The 15,944-nt window shown below is 51.6% G+C and overlaps 1 protein-coding gene across 5 annotated transcripts in view; it reads right to left on the bottom strand.

Annotated features, from left to right (window-relative positions):
• The window catches only part of PTCH1 (patched 1), a 68,271-nt gene extending 57,860 nt beyond the window's left edge, over positions 1-10,411 (bottom strand). The window contains exons 1-3 of one of the 5 annotated variants that reach the window (XM_084781814.1): positions 10,217-10,411; positions 9,411-9,649; positions 36-228 (exon numbers count right to left, since the gene is read on the bottom strand). In XM_084781814.1, coding sequence (XP_084637940.1) covers positions 36-228; positions 9,411-9,413 — 196 coding nt within the window. In that variant the 5' untranslated portion in view covers positions 9,414-9,649; positions 10,217-10,411. The other 4 variants (XM_084781813.1, XM_084781812.1, XM_084781817.1 and 1 more) reach the window with 4 other exon arrangements.
• Between the last annotated feature and the right edge of the window lie 5,533 nt (positions 10,412-15,944).

Here is a 15,944-nt window from a genome sequence, read left to right as displayed (position 1 = left end):
ACGAAGGACACGCCAGCGGCGAGGAGTTCGCTTACCTTCCACCCACAGCTCCTCCACGTTGGTCTCGAGATTAGCTGCCTTTAATCCCACAGCGAAGGCCCCAAATATGAGGAGACCCACAACCAAAAACTTGCCGCAGTTCTTTTGAATGTAACAACCCAGTTTAAATAAGAGTCTCTGAAACTTCGCTCTCAGCCACAGTGGAGCTTTCCGGCCAGTAGCCTTCCCCTGGGGACGAAACAGAAGGGAGGAGTGAACGCCCGGGAATCCGCGCACACCCGCCTGGGGATCCCCCCGAGACAGCAGTGGGGGACGTGGGCGGCTGCAACGCAGTAACTCGCCCTTGGGGCTGGAACCTGGATAGTCCAAAGAGAGCCGGGGGGGGGGTGGGGGTGGTACTTGGTTGTAAATCAGTGAGGCTGCAGCGTGGGAACTGCACTTAAGGGACCAGGGGGCGCCCCCACGCGTGGCCGGAACACCATCCCTGAATCAGACTTGGGGTGCTGGGAGAGAGGCTAACGGAGGAGATGCCAACAGCCAGGCGATAGTACCACGGACCTGGAGAGGGAGGGCCTGAGTGATCCTAAAGCAGTCCAACACTAAAGTACCACCAGGACAGGACACGTACCGCCTTCACCTAAGTCCCGCTCCAGCCTTTGGTCTCCTCCCGTACCCAAGAGGGCGGGTGAGGGGGCACAAACGCCACTTAGGGACAGTATACAGCGACCGTGGCCCATCTGGTCCCCGGCCTGGCGTAGCTATACGCGGGATCCACGTGGTGAGCCCAGCAGCCAGAACTCCACACACTTTTCCACCGCTTTGGGAGACGCCGCAGGAGCTCAGTTAGGAAATGCGGCAGCCATCTGCAACTTACACTATTTGTGCTCGGAAGAGGGCGGCCACAAGGATCTTTCCCTCCTCTCCCACTCCCTCCTGGTGAATTCTTTTTAAAAAGCCGAGTGCACGGGGAAGAGGCCCAAGGCGGCGCCGGCGGGGGTCCTGGCTGGGCGCAGACTGCTCTCAGGGCGGTGGAGCCCCGGTGCTGGCCAGGGCCCCAGCGGGCCCCAGGCTAGGTGCTCGCCTTCCCCGGATTCCACACATTTCAGCAGCCTCGTAAACACAATGAACCCAGCCGTTCAGTACATCCATACCGAAGATTTAAGGTGGCAACTTGTTTACAACTGTCCCTCTCTCTCCCCGGCAGGCTGGGAGAAGAGGCGGCCCAAAACCTGGAAGAGAGGGGACGTCCTCTCCCGAGAATAATTTTTAAGGGAGCAGAGATTTTAAGCTCAAAGAAAGCAGAACCGGCTGCCAAAAAAGGAAACCACCTTTACTTTGGCTCCCTCCCCTCTGCCTCTCTCCGCCTCTCTCCACTCCGCCTCCCCCTCAAAGAGGTTAAGAAATGTGGCAGTGCTGAGCTTTAGGCTGCAACCGAGGGCAGGGGCGCGGGAGAAAGGCGCTGGGGCCGGGGGCAGTGCCGCACCGCAGCCGCCCTGGAGGTGGTCCACTCAGGACGGTTTCCAAAGCTCCGGAAAAGGCACACCAGGGAGGGCGTGTGCGCGCGCATACACTACACACGCACACACAAACGCATGCACGCACCCCTCCACCCCCTGCGGACCTCAGACAGCCCTTTCCTCCAAAGTCCGGAGGGAGGGTTTGAAATTTTCAACCTTCACTTGTCTGCTGCTTTCTCAGGAGGGTGTGTGTGTGTGCCTGTGTGGCAGAGATCCCAAAGAGGAAGAAGAAGGAAAAGTGGAGAGGGAGGAGGGGACAGACGTGCACCTTGGAAATCTGCTCCAGAGCGAAGGCGGCGTCGCAGTAGCTGGGCCGGTGCAGATAGTCCCGGTCCGGCGCGGCGCGGTGCGGTCCTCCTGTCCGTCTGCGCCTCCCGCCGCCGGCCTGCCTGCCCAGGGCCCCGGCGGCGTTACCAGCCGAGGCCATGTTGCCGCCGCCGCCGCGGGCTCCGGGCGCGCCTGGGCGCTCGGCTCGCGAGGACGCTGCTGGCCGCCGGGGTCTCCGGCTCCCGGTGACAGACCCGCTGCTGCCGCTCACACGGCGGGCGCTGCGGGTGCTGCGGCCGTGGCCGCTGCCGGGGACTCAGACCCTGCGCCTTCCATTGCCACATTGCGCGTGAGTCCCGAGGTCTCTGCGGCCGCCGCTGCCCACATCCAGCTCGCGGGAAGGCGAGAGCCGGCGCTTCCAGGGCGCGCCTCGCGGTCCCCAAGTCCCCCCAGACGTCCCCGCCCCGCGCCGCGACCCCTTCACGGCAGAAGGCGCGCGCAGACCCCCGCAGCTCGCGCCGGCTCCCTCGGCGCCCGCTGCCGGCGACGCGACGGTGCCCGGCGGGTCTCAGCGATGCCGGGCCGGGGCAGCCGCTGCTCCCGCTGCTGCGGCTGCGGCTGGGGTTGGCGGTGGCGGCTTCTGAAGCGGCTGCTCGCTCTCGGGCTGCTGGGTTCGCGGTGGCTGCTCGGTCCCGGACTCTGCTTTCTTGTTCTCCTCACCGACCCGCTGGACCATTCTGCCCCCGCGCCGCGCGCCTCTCTCGCTCCCGGGACTTGGGGACTCCGCTCTGTGTGTGTGCAGCGGGCAGCAGCCGCAGCAGCTCCTTGACTCAATAGATGAGATGGAAGAAGAAAAAAAAGAACTCTCTCCATTTGGAGAAAGAGGAGGAGGGGAGGGGGTGGAGGGGGAGAGAGAGCGAGCGAAAGAGAAAAAGGCTGGAACTCCCGCCCCCGGGGCTGTCAGATGGCTTGGGTTTCTGCGACGCGATTGGCTCTCGGAGGGCAGAAATTACTCAGCAAACATGACTATTATTAGCTGCTTAGCAACAGCTCACCAAAGTAGAGAGACCACCCAGGTAGGCAACCCCCGTGTGTGCATCCCCGGCTGCGGGGGTGGGGGGGCGCTCGCTCAGCGCCAACCTTCTCGCATGCAATACTTCCATTAAGGAATGCTTCCCCCCTCCTTTCTTTCTTATTTCTTTTCTTTTCAACAGTGTCTTCTTTTTTGTGAGACGCCTTTTGCGAGCGCGCGCGCACACGCACACACACGCACACGCTCACACATACAGGAGCATTTGCCTCGCGATAGAAACGGGGGATATGTAATTTTTTTTTTAAGCGCTTAAACAATTTCTGAAATTCCTCAAAGAAAACCCTTTTAGAGGCACTTTGGCCTCAAGCTGCAGCAAATACTGGGAGGTCCGGCTTGAATTCCCAGGCCTGCACCAATAATGACAGGGTGGTGGATCGTGCGGCAGTGTGTGCCAATTTTTTTTTTCCTCTTTTCTTTTATAACCAAAGGCAAGACTTAGACTCTCGCAGGGAACAACGCCTCGTATTAAGATAAACAAAATGGAAAGTTAAAGAGGAGCGCAAGGATGTTGGGAAAAGCCACCCTTTTTAAAAACCCCTCATTCCCTTAGCACCCCCCCCCCGCCAAACACACACACACACACACACACACACACACACACACACACACACACACACACACACACACACACACCCCAGCACAGCCCAATTTGAAAAAAATCTGTAAAGAGAAGCCAGACACAGTCTCGAAGGAGAGGCGGGTTTTTATTTGAATCTTTAATATATAAAAAGAAACAAATCTTTTCAGCAGACCGGAGAAATGGACTGAAAGATTTCACGATTATTTGGGGTTCATCTGGACTCTCTATTAATTGATCATATTCTTAAACAAAGTCAGTTTTAAGGTTAAAAAATAAAATTACGTGTGCATCCTGTAATATTTAATCGCGTGACGTAGAATAAAGGCTTTGATGTCTAATTCATTTTAAACAATTTGTGCACAGATCGTGAAGATTTGTCCCGATATTGGGTCCAGTGTCACCAAGACTTCCCGGGGATTCGCTTTAAGTTGAACAAAAAGGAAAAAAAGCGACTGGGGGGGGGGGAAGGGAGGTGAATCTTGGAGCCAGCGACAAATTAAACTATCTACACAACTATGCTCCTTAAGAAAAAAAAATAATAACACTTAAGAAAGCACATTCCATTCTCCAATAAGTTTTCAAGTTAAGTTTCTCCCCCCTGCAGTAGACACCAGACCCAGAAACACTGAATTTTCCTACGTCCTATTATTTTTCTTTTCCGACTTGAACTGCAGAGGGAACCGGAGAGGAACCAAAAGAAGCCGTGAAATGGGGCAGTGTGGCTTTAAGATGCACACGGTGTGTGTTCATTGAAAAAAAAAAGAAGAAAAGGAAAGAAAGAAACCCAGATGGAGGCAAAGGGGGAGGAGCAGGGAAGAAGGCGGAGCCTGCTCCGCCACGTGACCCAGACCAAGAGGCCCATCCGCGCGCCCGCGTTAGTGCGCGCCCGCGCGCTCCGGTCTTGGGCCTGCGCGTGGCGCGGGCGCAGCAGGTAACAGGGTCCGCGCGCTGTGGAGCACAGGCCCTCATCGCCGCGCTCACCGCCTTCCCGGACCCTGGACGGTGTGCGCGCCCTACCGGAGCGGGCAGACATGCTGGACACGCAGTAGTACATTCCTGAAGGCGGCCCGGCCCCCTTGCTCTGCCCAATGCGCGCGCGGCCTCCCCGCTGGCGGCCAATGGCTGAGCCCCGGCCCTTCCATTCAGCGGCGCGGGCTGCGGCTAGTCTGGGGCCGCTCAAGGGCTCACGGCCACCGGCCGTGCATGCGGCTGGGGCGGGGGCGGGGGGCGGCGGCAGGGAGGGAAGGGGGACTTCCCCTCCCGCCGGGTTGCTGTCCTTCATCCTTGCCCAGCCTGCCTCCCCTTTAGCCTTGTCTCCTTCCGGGCTTCCCTACGACGCCTGGCCACCCTGTATCCCAAACTCGTAGAATTCGTGCGGTTCCTGAAGTCCGTGGGGAATCTGAGAGAATAGAGAGAATGGGGGTGCTCACAAGATAAGGAAGAGGACCTGGGTGCGGGGCCAGTGCAGAAATTCAAAACTCCTAACACCAGGGAGCACGTGATTTTCCCACTAACTTTCGGAAGAGTTGCTGAAAAATCCTGAAGGGAAGACGTGCAGGTGAAGGGAAGGACACTTAGTAACGAGTAAAGTGCAGGAAGCAGGGCTGTTAAAACATGGGGTAAAATCCTACTCTCTGATAAATGGTTTGGTTATCAGCATTCTGCAGAAAAGAGCGAGCTACTACTTTAGCTTTCACGTGTTGTGCTCTTGAAAATTACGTTGTTTTTTGGAACTTGAGGGTGACTCTCCGAGTTCAAAGGTCAGCCTGTTTTTTTGTTGTTTTTTACATTTGAAGCTTGCTGTATGTATCGTAGGCAAGATAACTACATAGACCTATAAAAGTTGTCTTTTCAAATTCCTTACAATGTTTTACTCCTAAGCATTTGCTGTCCTCCCCTCCCCCCCCCCCCCCAACCAGGCTTTTACTTCTTTGGTTGCAGTATAGCTGTTTGGATTCTGGGATTCTAGAAAAAGACCATAGCCTAGCTATGCAAAGCCTCTTCCACTCGGGCGCTTTTCCCTCGGTTTGACTTAATTCCTAAACGGTTTGAACATGGAACCCCGAGGTTTGCAGCACTTTGCGACCCCTCGCCCGCTGTTTGATGGGTTAACTTTCCAGCGTCCCAGACAATGGTCCTGACCTGTAAATTCTACCCGTAGGTTTCAGGACGCAATCCCCAGGCTCTCTCTAACAAGCACTATCTTAATCTCCCCAGCCCCCACCCGCCGCTTCCCCTGTGGTCTGCTTTTTTCATAGAGATGAATTACTTTGGGGATCTAATTGGCCTTGTTTCTGTAACGTTTTTAAGAAAGGGAAGAGGAGCCAGTCTAAAAAGGCTGCTCGACTTGGGTGGTCAGGGCCGAGGCTGCCCCCAATTTGCCTCATTGCTGATGCATGTGAGTGTGACATTCTCGGCGATAATGTTGTTCCTAATCAATCTACCCTTATTTACATTTGTAAGCATTGTCGGCTTTAATATGCATGCCCTGTGCAGGGGACCGCTGAGCCACACCGGGTTTGTTAACTTCCAGCTAACCGCAAGGATTCCACAGACCTGGGGGGCAGAATGGAGGAGCCAGGCCTTCTAAGGTGTCTAAATGGCCCCTTTAACTTAAGGGTCTTTCTTGCCTGGTGGCTCCCCAAATAACTGAGAGCTTGGGGCCTTCTGTAAGACCAGAACTGAGTGAATATCTTCTGTTCCAACTCAAGTTCAACTGAAAACATACTGTTCATTCTTTTCTCCCCCATCACGGTCCAGGTCTGAGTCTGTAGTTTCCAAAACAAGCCCTTCAATGCTCTGGGTCCCCTTACTGTCTTCACCACCCTCTGTACCCGTCCTTCAGATATCCACAGCCATTGCCACACACATCCCCAAAATGACATCAGATTGTCCAAGTGCTAAGATGACCCTTGAGATAAAACATCTGTCCTCTCTGTGGGAATGTTCCAATGGTGCAAAGCTATGGGTGCCAGACTTGTTGAGGCTTAACTTTTCACTGGCTTCTCAGACAAAACTAAGAGAATCTTTAAGATCCATAATCATGTAGCTCATTTCTGCAGCATATAAATGTATAAAGGGGGAAAGATGTTCCAACCATTTGACCCTAGTCTTAGTCATAATTTTCCCCATCAAATTTAATAGTCTTCTAGAAATTCAAAGAATTGCAAATATGATAGTAAATCCTACAGTATTCTTGTTGCAAGGGTAGGATGCAGAGAGGAAGGGAGTGTGATGTTTTATGTATGGATATGTAGCCCAGGATACAGGACATGAGTGACAGACTAGAGTCTGGCCAGTTCTAAGGCATCTTGGATAAGATTTAGGTTCTTAAGCCAATCTGCCACCATCTTACCCCATTTCTTGGCTCTCTAAGAATGTCTTACTTGCTCTCTGGCAGTCTCTGTTATATATAGATTGTACAAGGAGATGGCAGAAAATGAGCCTAAAAAGGTTTCAGGGATGAAAGAAAGAAAGATCCAGAAACCACAAGAGTGTAAAACCACTGGGCTTGACTTCCCTCACTTCTCCTCACCTTCAGTTTCCTGCCCTTACAACCCCCCCAGCACCCCCCCCCCCCAAGGAAGGGGAACTGCCCTAGCCAACTTGTCAAAATAATGCTGCTAATTACCTCTGATCTCCTTTAATGGGAAGCTGCTCCCAACTCCACAAAGGAGTAAATGAGAAGTCCACAGCACAGACCCTGAGCTGGGCATGGGGAGGGTAGCCAAGATGAGGTACCCTCAGAAGGGCCCAGAAATGCCTGAGTCAGTCATTGCTGCTTTAAATAGGAGAATTAGCTTTATGCAGTACCAAAAGCTACTGATACTCTTTTGCTAAGAACATCACCAAGTACAGAGTTCAATGAGCTTGACAGAAAACTCAATGGACCCCTGTATTGATTCCTTCCCTCCCTTTTCTCTAAATATCTCTTTTGCTACATTGTTCCACTCTAATGGATAGAAATGTGTTCTGGAAGCACTCAGGCCCCAGGCATTTTTCCCCTCCATCCCTCTCCCATCGTCTGTCTCCCTATCTAATATATCTATACCCTGCTCTGACCCTGGCAGAAAGCACACAGTGCATTTCAATGCTCTCTGCCTTTGGGTCATACATGAAAAAGAGGCTGAGCAACATGATCCCTTTGACCCACTGCTGGAGCAAATTTATTAGAGATATAGGCATGAGAAATGAAAGGGAAGTAAAACAATTCCAGCTTATTGTGTGTCTTTCTTTCATACCCCTAATCCGGTTTACACATCACGCCTACATGTCTCAATGGGGCATTATACACTGTGGCACAGGCTGTAGAAAATAAAAGGTGTGTGGCTGGGTGGGAGAGACAGAACAGGGAAGGTGGGCATTTTAATCCATATTTATCTTACAAATTTCTTATCTGTAGACAATTGAAAGCAATCTGCTAAGCATCCTCTTTTCACAAAACAGTTCCAAATGGTGTCAGCTTGTCAAACCAGACAAAAATCTATAACCAGAAATTAGACACACTTCTCACAATGAGTTTAAAATAAAGCCAGTACTCCAAATTGAGAATTGGTGTATTAAGATGATAGGGTCTATTGGTGTCACTTTGGTCCAACATTTTAGTTTAAAAAGATCATGGATTCAAAGGTATTTTATTGCCCGATGGAAGGACGCTGGGTGACAACTGGAACACACACATTCACAATTGAAAGGCCCTTGTTTTACAACACAGTACACAATGCACCTGAGGCAACAATGTATCCTGAAGAACCACCCAGAAATAATGTTACAGTAACAAAGGGTAACAACAAAAACTATTGTCTTGCTTTGTGGAGACAGCTAATTGCATGCTGAAGTACTAGAACCAAGAAGAACACACACACAGAACGATGAAAAATGACTATTGTGGCTCAAGACATCAGTGGTCCGGTTATTAACTATTTAGGGGCACCCAGTAATGTGCCTAGGTGCCAAGGGAGGAAAGAAGGATAAAAGGGAAAGAGCGTCTCATCCGGGTCCAAGACAGCACAGGTCTCTGGTGTCCTTCATGAACAAGACTCCTTATGATGGTTTTTATGGGACAGACACTGACACCAGAAACACACTAGGCATCTCAAACATGAATACATACACCGTGTCACCAAAAGTAATATTTAGCAACGGGAGGGTCCCTGTGTTGGGAGCAGCTCATTCCACGAAGGTCTGGGTCAGTGAGACCCACTTCTAGGCTCCCCTGAGGCCGCACACAGCGTTCTGGGCACTGCGCCACCCGCCCACCTCTTTAATGGGTGGCAGGCACCAGAGTGCCCGATTCCGTAGGCGCAGGAGTCAGCACACACCCCTTTCCTCTACCCAAACCCGGCGATGAACTCAAAGCGCCCTTGGCCTCTTTTCTCCCCACCAACCGCAGCAGGGAGGAGTCCGCGGCTTTTGACACGGCGCATCTCTGGACTCTAGGTGTTGCATTCAACCAGGTGTTTATACGCACCGCAGCCAGCCCTACGTGCGGGTGCGTGGGTCCCCTCCAGCTGGCGTCCCATGCGCCCAGAAAGACGTCTGTGGCGCGCGTGCTCCCTTGAGCAGCCCCCTACCCTCCCCCTCCCCTCCAGCCCCCGGCGCTGTCACTCTCGCCACCAAGCCTTCGTCAGCCGTGCTGCCTGCACCGGCCAGGCAGTAGCTACCACCCGGCTGGAACAGCGGAAGCCAAGGTGGCTACCCTTTCAAGCGTGCAAATGGGATCCCGGGCGACCCCTTCCGTGGGAACTCCCCCCGGAGCTGTTCCCCCACGCACCACAGCCAGCTCTCCTCCCTGCCGGGGGTCCCGGCATGCGAGCTGAAGGCGAGCACAGGGACGCAGTCCCCGATCCCGCACCCCAGAGCCGCGGCCATCTCGCCGCCCGCCTTCCTCGCCAGCCCCGGAGTGGGGTCCGGGCTAGGCGTGGGGCGTTCCCGGAGGGCAGAGCGCACTCACCATAGCGGGCCTCAGCCCCTGGCCGGAGCGCAGCTGCCGATGGCGCGGACGCTGGCCGTGAGGTTCACATCAATTCCTTTTATTAATTTCCCGGGCCCCCCCTTGGCTGGTGCTGCGTGGCTCTGTCTTCTCCCTGTCTCTCTTCGTCTCCCCCGGGCCCTGTCGCCGCGGGTCTCTTTGTCTGCCCTGTCGCCGTCTCTTTCCCCCGTTTTCGTCTTCGTCTTCTCCTCCTCCTTCGTCTTTACAAAAGGAACGGAAAGTGTAAAAACCCCGGCGCGCGGGGCCGCCGCAGGCTTTCGGCGGAGTGCGGCGCGGACTCACAATTACAAGCCTGTTTCTATTAAGCAGGTCCATGGCCCTCGGCGTGGGTGGTCTGCCGCGCCATAGGCAGGACCTGTCAGGGTCACGTGACAGATCCGAAAACTTTACCCCTTTACAATAAACCCAAGGAAGGCAAAGTAAACTGGAGGAACGTGCTATCAGCGCAGCCCTCCTGGGTAAACAGGCTGCCCTCCCCACCGTCCTGGGAGGCACCCATCCTGGCGAGCCTTGGCGAGCCCTGGCCGCCCCCTGAGCGCCCCCCACGGTCTCAGCGCGGGGGGTCTCCGGGGCCCTCTCTGTCGCCAGCCGGCGCCCCCCTCCCAGAGTGGCTGCCTTCCTTTTGGCGGTGGTTCCAGAACCCTAGATTGGGGAGGATACGCTGGGCGAGCAAGGAAGTGCGTTTTAACACCCCCCCAACCCCCCACCGCCGCGCAGTCTGAAAGAGGGTGAGGGCGCCCCCAGGACTTCCAAAGACAGCACCTTACCCCTTCCTGGCTCTCATCCCCCTGAATCGCTGAGAAGCTGTCAGCGTTGCAGTTGACAATCCCCAGGCCTACATCATGGTCGTGGGCATATCACAGAGGTTTCCTGGGAAAGAAGACCTATGTCGGTGCTGGGTTTGGGGGGATTTGGTTTTGTTGTTGTTGTTGTTGTTTTGTGTTTTGTTTTGTTTTTTGTTGTTGTTGTTGGCTGATATTGGAAGCTACTACTTCTGAGGACACCAAGGTGGGGCTCCTTGGAATCCAAGCTGGGAAAATGGCTGAGGTATCCTAATTGATATTTGCTTCCTTTCCCCTCCAATTACTGTGGTTTTGGGGGGATACCACCCAAATGATCCCACCCACGCTGCCTTCCCGTACCAGGCAACCTCGGGTAATTGGTTTGGGGTGGAGGTGCTGGTGGCTTGGGCTGGGCCTCTCCCCTTGAATTGCAAGGGCCTGTTCAGGTTAGAGCAGCAGCGTGTATCTTATGAACAGCTGGGTACATGTATAGCGGGAGGATGAATTATAGATGTGAAAGCCAGGGGGTTCAAGGTGAAAAGCTATCACTAGCTGGTCTTTCAGCAGAGCCACCTAACAAACCTCCACCACTGAGCCACGCCCCAGCCCCCAACACTGGCCTGTGGGCTCTTCACTCTAGCTGACTGTGATTAGGTGTGTGTGGGGACATGCCCAAGCCAACGAGTTATTAAATAATAGCGATCCCGGGAGTTACCATTTATCCCTCCCCCACAAGATGATGGTCTTTAATAGGGTCATTTGAGTTCCCAGAATGTTTGCACTTGAAGAGCTTTAAGTAATTAAGCATCGGAATGCTGGACAGACCTGTGAATTAGGCTGGTCTAGGAATAGGTTTCGCGCCAAGTGACTTTAGTCAAAATGAACTAAAAAATGACTGTTACCCAAACACCGGATTCTGAGTCATAACTGAGGAAAAGAAAGAAGGAAAGAAAGTGAGGAAGGGAGGGAAGCAGACAGGGAGACGGAAAAAGAAAGAAGAGAGGGAGAGAGGAAGGAAGGAAAGAGAAAGGGGAAGGAAGGACGGGAGAGAAGAAAGAGAGAGACAGGAAGGGGGAGAAAGGGGGGGGAAGGGAGCAAAATAAGAATGGGGAGTAGGAAAGGTGAGAGAGGAAAAGGAAGGGGTAGAGAAAAATGAACTAATGGGGGAGAGGAAGGAACCTTCTCCCCACAAGACAACAAAAATACTCCAGTATCTCCCCTGACGTCATATCTAAGGGCCCTCCCTCTTCTTCTCTAGGTGTGGGTGGACTGCAGGAGAAACAGCTACATCTCCAAGTAGAGAGATCTAGAATAGAAAAGAGAAAGAAGATAAGAAAAAAAAAAAAGCTGTGCAAAGGACTTTTGGATGCCCCTACTGAAAGCTGTTAACTCTGCTAGTTTGGTGGGGAAATTCCAGGAGAGCTTAGAAAGTTGGTGTTTCCCAGTTTAAACGAAGACCCTTGTTTGCAGCACACTTGGGCTATTTGCTCTTTTTGCATTTGGTCAAGGCTGATAAGAGTGAACACTCATTTGGGAGGTCTGAGTGACATGTTAGCAGTTTGCGTAATGCTGGCGGCCTCTTTGGCAGTCGGTTTGCAAATACAGAATTCAGCACAGGGTCTTGGAAGAGGCCTAGGCAATGAGGGACACTACTGACCTTCCAGCAAAGCATTCTCCATGAGGAGTATGGAAGGCAAGACATGGCCACACAGTGTTTGTGGCCTTAGTGAAACACAAGTCCAACATCCGCGTACCTGAAATTTGTGCTTATGTTTTAGGTCCCTACCTTAAAATTGGGAAAACTTGTTTTCAATGCAAATACTTGACCTTGGGCAAGGATAGCACAGTGAGACAGAAGGAAGCAAGCCTTTGGTGCTGAAAGGAAAAAACAAAATAAAACAAAGAAAAAAAAAACTGGGGAAGGGGTAGGCCAACCCACCAACAGCCTCTTCTAAAGCAAGCAACCCACCATCTTCTTTGGAGTCAATCTTTACAAAATTTCCTAAAGCTGTGCCTCTCTTCTCAACTCACCGGATGCTCAAAGTACTTAACCCTTTCATTGAAGGACATTTCGAGGGAAGGTAGTGTTAGCTGCAGTTCACTCCCGTGTTACTTTTTGGCGCTTCCGAGGCCCCGGCAAAGGGCCTTTCCTCGTCAAATGGCCACTTCTCGTATTCTTAACATCGCTTATGTCCCATTCCTTCCAGAAGCCAGTTTCAGAGCCACCCAGTCTGACAACCCATTTGGCATGGAGGTGTTAATGACTGACAAGGCTCCCAGACACCACAGCCCAAGCCTGGCTTGTCTGGACTGATGAGCAGCTGGTATGGAGCCGTTAATGGGGATGAGCTTCTAGGCAGTACAGGTTAACTTGGTGCTGTAGAACATACCCAGAGGAATAGTTCCCAAAGTGGAGATCTCAGGGCGGGGCCAGATGGAGACTGAAAGCATCAGAGAAAGACTTTTGAAGCAGGTCTGGAAACAGACCACACAGAGGCATGATCAAATCTGTGGCTCGGCAAGACTGTCCCACCTCTGCCTGTCTTTCCGCCTGTTTTGGCAGAGGTGTTGCTGCTCTGTACACACGCATGCACACATGCACATGCCTGTGTGGCCTAAGCACTTCCATTCCTTTGTCCCCCATAGTGAACTCTAATATTTGCAAAGATTTCAAGTGAGTGATAGGTTCCTGAGGAGGCATTTGCCCACTGTTGAAAGTTTCTCCCCATCAGGATGAGCTGGTGGCTGTACCATAACTGGCCACACTTCAGGTGTGGCCATCTTTTGATTCTGGCATCAGACAGGTCCTCACAAGCTTTCCTGAAATTGTTCTTGCTCAAGGCATGGATTCCAACGCTACAGGGACTGCTCCCAACCCCCACACAGACCTCTTCCCTGTGAAAAAGACAGTCACAGCAGCTAGGCCACCTGGTAGAATGAAGGCTTTGAGGACCAGAGGGGTAGATAAAAAAATGTTTAAAGGTAAATATGTTCGTTGCAGTGCTGAGTCAGAGGGAATGAACAATTGAATTACCAGAAGATGCATTGAATGAGCCAAGGGAATTGTTTAAACAGCAGGAACAAAAAGAAGGAAAATAAGACTTCCAACTGACAAGGCAATGGTGTGGTGTGAATAGAAAAAAACAAAACAAAACAAAACAACAGTTCAGAATGGACAGAAAGGGTAGAGCAAATCCTGGGGTGTCATAAACCGAAGGCCCCATGGGGCTTCGCTATTGAAAAGGAGGAAGGCTGGCAGGGATAGAAAAAAAAAAATCCCATGTGGCTTAGTGGAGTGTGGATGTTGGCTTGCCTAGAGTGCACAAAGGCTGGGTCTGATCTACAGTACAGTGTAAACTGAGCCTAGTGGCACAAGCTTGTAATCCCAACAGGTAGCCCAGAGGCAGGAGGATCAGTAATGTAAGACTGAGACCTCTAGAGAGATTTCTAGTCTATTCTCGGAGTCTTTATTAAGAGACGGAGTTTATTGTCGATGTAAATGTATAGGAATAGGAATTTATTGAGTCATCGCGATGGGGCCTGTCAAGGTTTTCCCTGTCCCTGCCACATACATACAGTGATCTGATATCTGTCTGTCTTTGGTTCAAGCTAGACCCCCTAAAAATGTACATGCTTTGGCCTTAGTGGGGGTCTTTAAGGGGGCTGGTTCCTTCATTAGTAGTTCATGATCATCCTCCAGTAGTAGATAGAGAGTCCAACAAAAGCCCAAGAGATATGAGACCCTGTCTCAAAATGAAGGCTTGAGCATGGTGGCTTGTCCTGCGTCCTCTAGTGGGGTGAGTGTGTGTGTGTGTGTGTGTGTGTGTGTGTGTGTGTGTGTGTGTGCGCGCTTCTTAAAAGGACATCAGATAAAGGCCAAATGAATGTCTTCACCTTGCCTTCAGCATGTGTCTAAGGTCATAATGAAACAACAGTATAAAGGTTAAAAGGCTCCTCCAAGTGTTTTGGCCATGCAATGGGATTGGAAGACAAAGGACATTTGGTTATTTATTAATATGTTTGTCATGCTGTCTCCTCATATAGGCCTGCCACACTGTATTAACGTTACTCATTCATCAAGTAAACACTTTCTTTTTTTTATTTTATTTTATTTTATTTTATTTGAGCCTTTGAGATGGCTCAGCAGGTAAGGTGCTTGCTGCCAAGCCTGGTTACCAAAGTTTGAGCCTAGAATTCCACATGGTAGAAGGAAATAAGTGATTCTAGCCTACTGCTCTTTTATCTCTACATGTTTACCCCCTACACACACACACACACACACACACACACACACACACACACACACACACACAATCATATATGGGATTTACTAGATGGGCTTGCAGGGTGAAGTCTGGGTAGTCCAACAATGGCTGACTCACAACACAAAAGATGAGAATCTGCTGGCCGTTCAGTCCACAAGACTGGCTTTGTCAGCAGTCCCAGTCTGGCGCTGAAGTTCTGGAGGATTCCTTGAAAGCTGCTGGTCTTCAGTGTACCTTGGAGCCTTGAAGAAGCTGGATTTAATATTGGCCACAGTAAAAGTATAGAAGAATTTGAAAAAAAAAAAGAGAGAGAGAGAGAGAGTATACAGAAAAAAAAAAGCAAGGATTCTTTCTTCCATGTCTTATTATATGGGTTGCCACCAAAAAGTGGGGCCAAGATTTAGGGTGGGGCCAATATTTAGGGAGGGGCCAAGATTTAGGGAGGGGCCAAGATTTAGGGTGGCTCTTCTGCTTCAGATAATGTAATTAAGAAGAGCCTTCATAGGAGAGCCCAGCAGCTGGGGTTTTAGTGGATCCCAGATGTAGTCGATGGAGATTGGCCACCCTACCTCCCATGAAGGCATGTATAAATTCCATTGCATAGAGTTCTGAAGAAAAGCAGAGGACTCAACCTCATCTGGGCAAGCTGTTAACCCTGGAAGTGCTTTGAGGAATGTCAAAAGTAATCCAATGCATTTGTTTATCAATGGCCTATTTGGTGTTTTGAGATGGAGTCCAGCCTGGCTTGGACCTCGCTACCACAGCCCAGGCTGGCTTCATTCTTGTTCCAGCGTTCCTGTTGCAGTGTCCTGAGCGCTGGGATTACAGACAAGTCTCACCGCTCCTGACTTAAAAGAAGTTTGTTTTCAAATGGGCACAGTGGTTCACACCCTGGAATCCGGAACAGGAGAGTGTGCGTTCAAGGCCTGCCTGAGCTCAGAGCCAGTCATGGTCCAGCCTGAGCAACACAGCAAGACCGTATCAATCAATCACAAACTCAACATGTAAGTATGGAAATAAATAATAAATAGAAGTTCTGTTTAGTTTCTTTAACCTCATCCTCCCCACTTTCTCTTCCTTCTGTCTTTCTTCTCTTTTAACCTCCTCCTCCTCCCTACATCAAAACAAGACCTAGTAGGATGTGAACTGTAGCATCAAAAGAGGTGCGCAGGGCCTGAGGAGCATAGATGGTGCCACAGGAACAGGGGGCAATGTACTCAAGCGCCACCTCCTGTACAGTCATGGAGTGAGAGACATACTAGGGAGAACAAATGGAGGGCTGTTATCCCTCAGGGACAGGTGAGAGGATCAAGGGTCTCCTGCCCTGGGGACCCAGACCCTGTTTGGGGACCCCAGCTGGCTTAGGCATTGTCAAGGTACCAACAAACTTTCCGTGGGGAGGCAGAGACAGGTAGATCTCTCTGGGGGTCCAAGGCCAACAGGGCCAA

The sequence above is a fragment of the Acomys minous genome (assembly GCF_964271855.1).
Source record: "Acomys minous genome assembly, chromosome: 5".
Classification (NCBI taxonomy): Eukaryota; Metazoa; Chordata; class Mammalia; order Rodentia; family Muridae; genus Acomys; species Acomys minous.
This window is presented reverse-complemented; position numbering and strand designations above follow the sequence as displayed.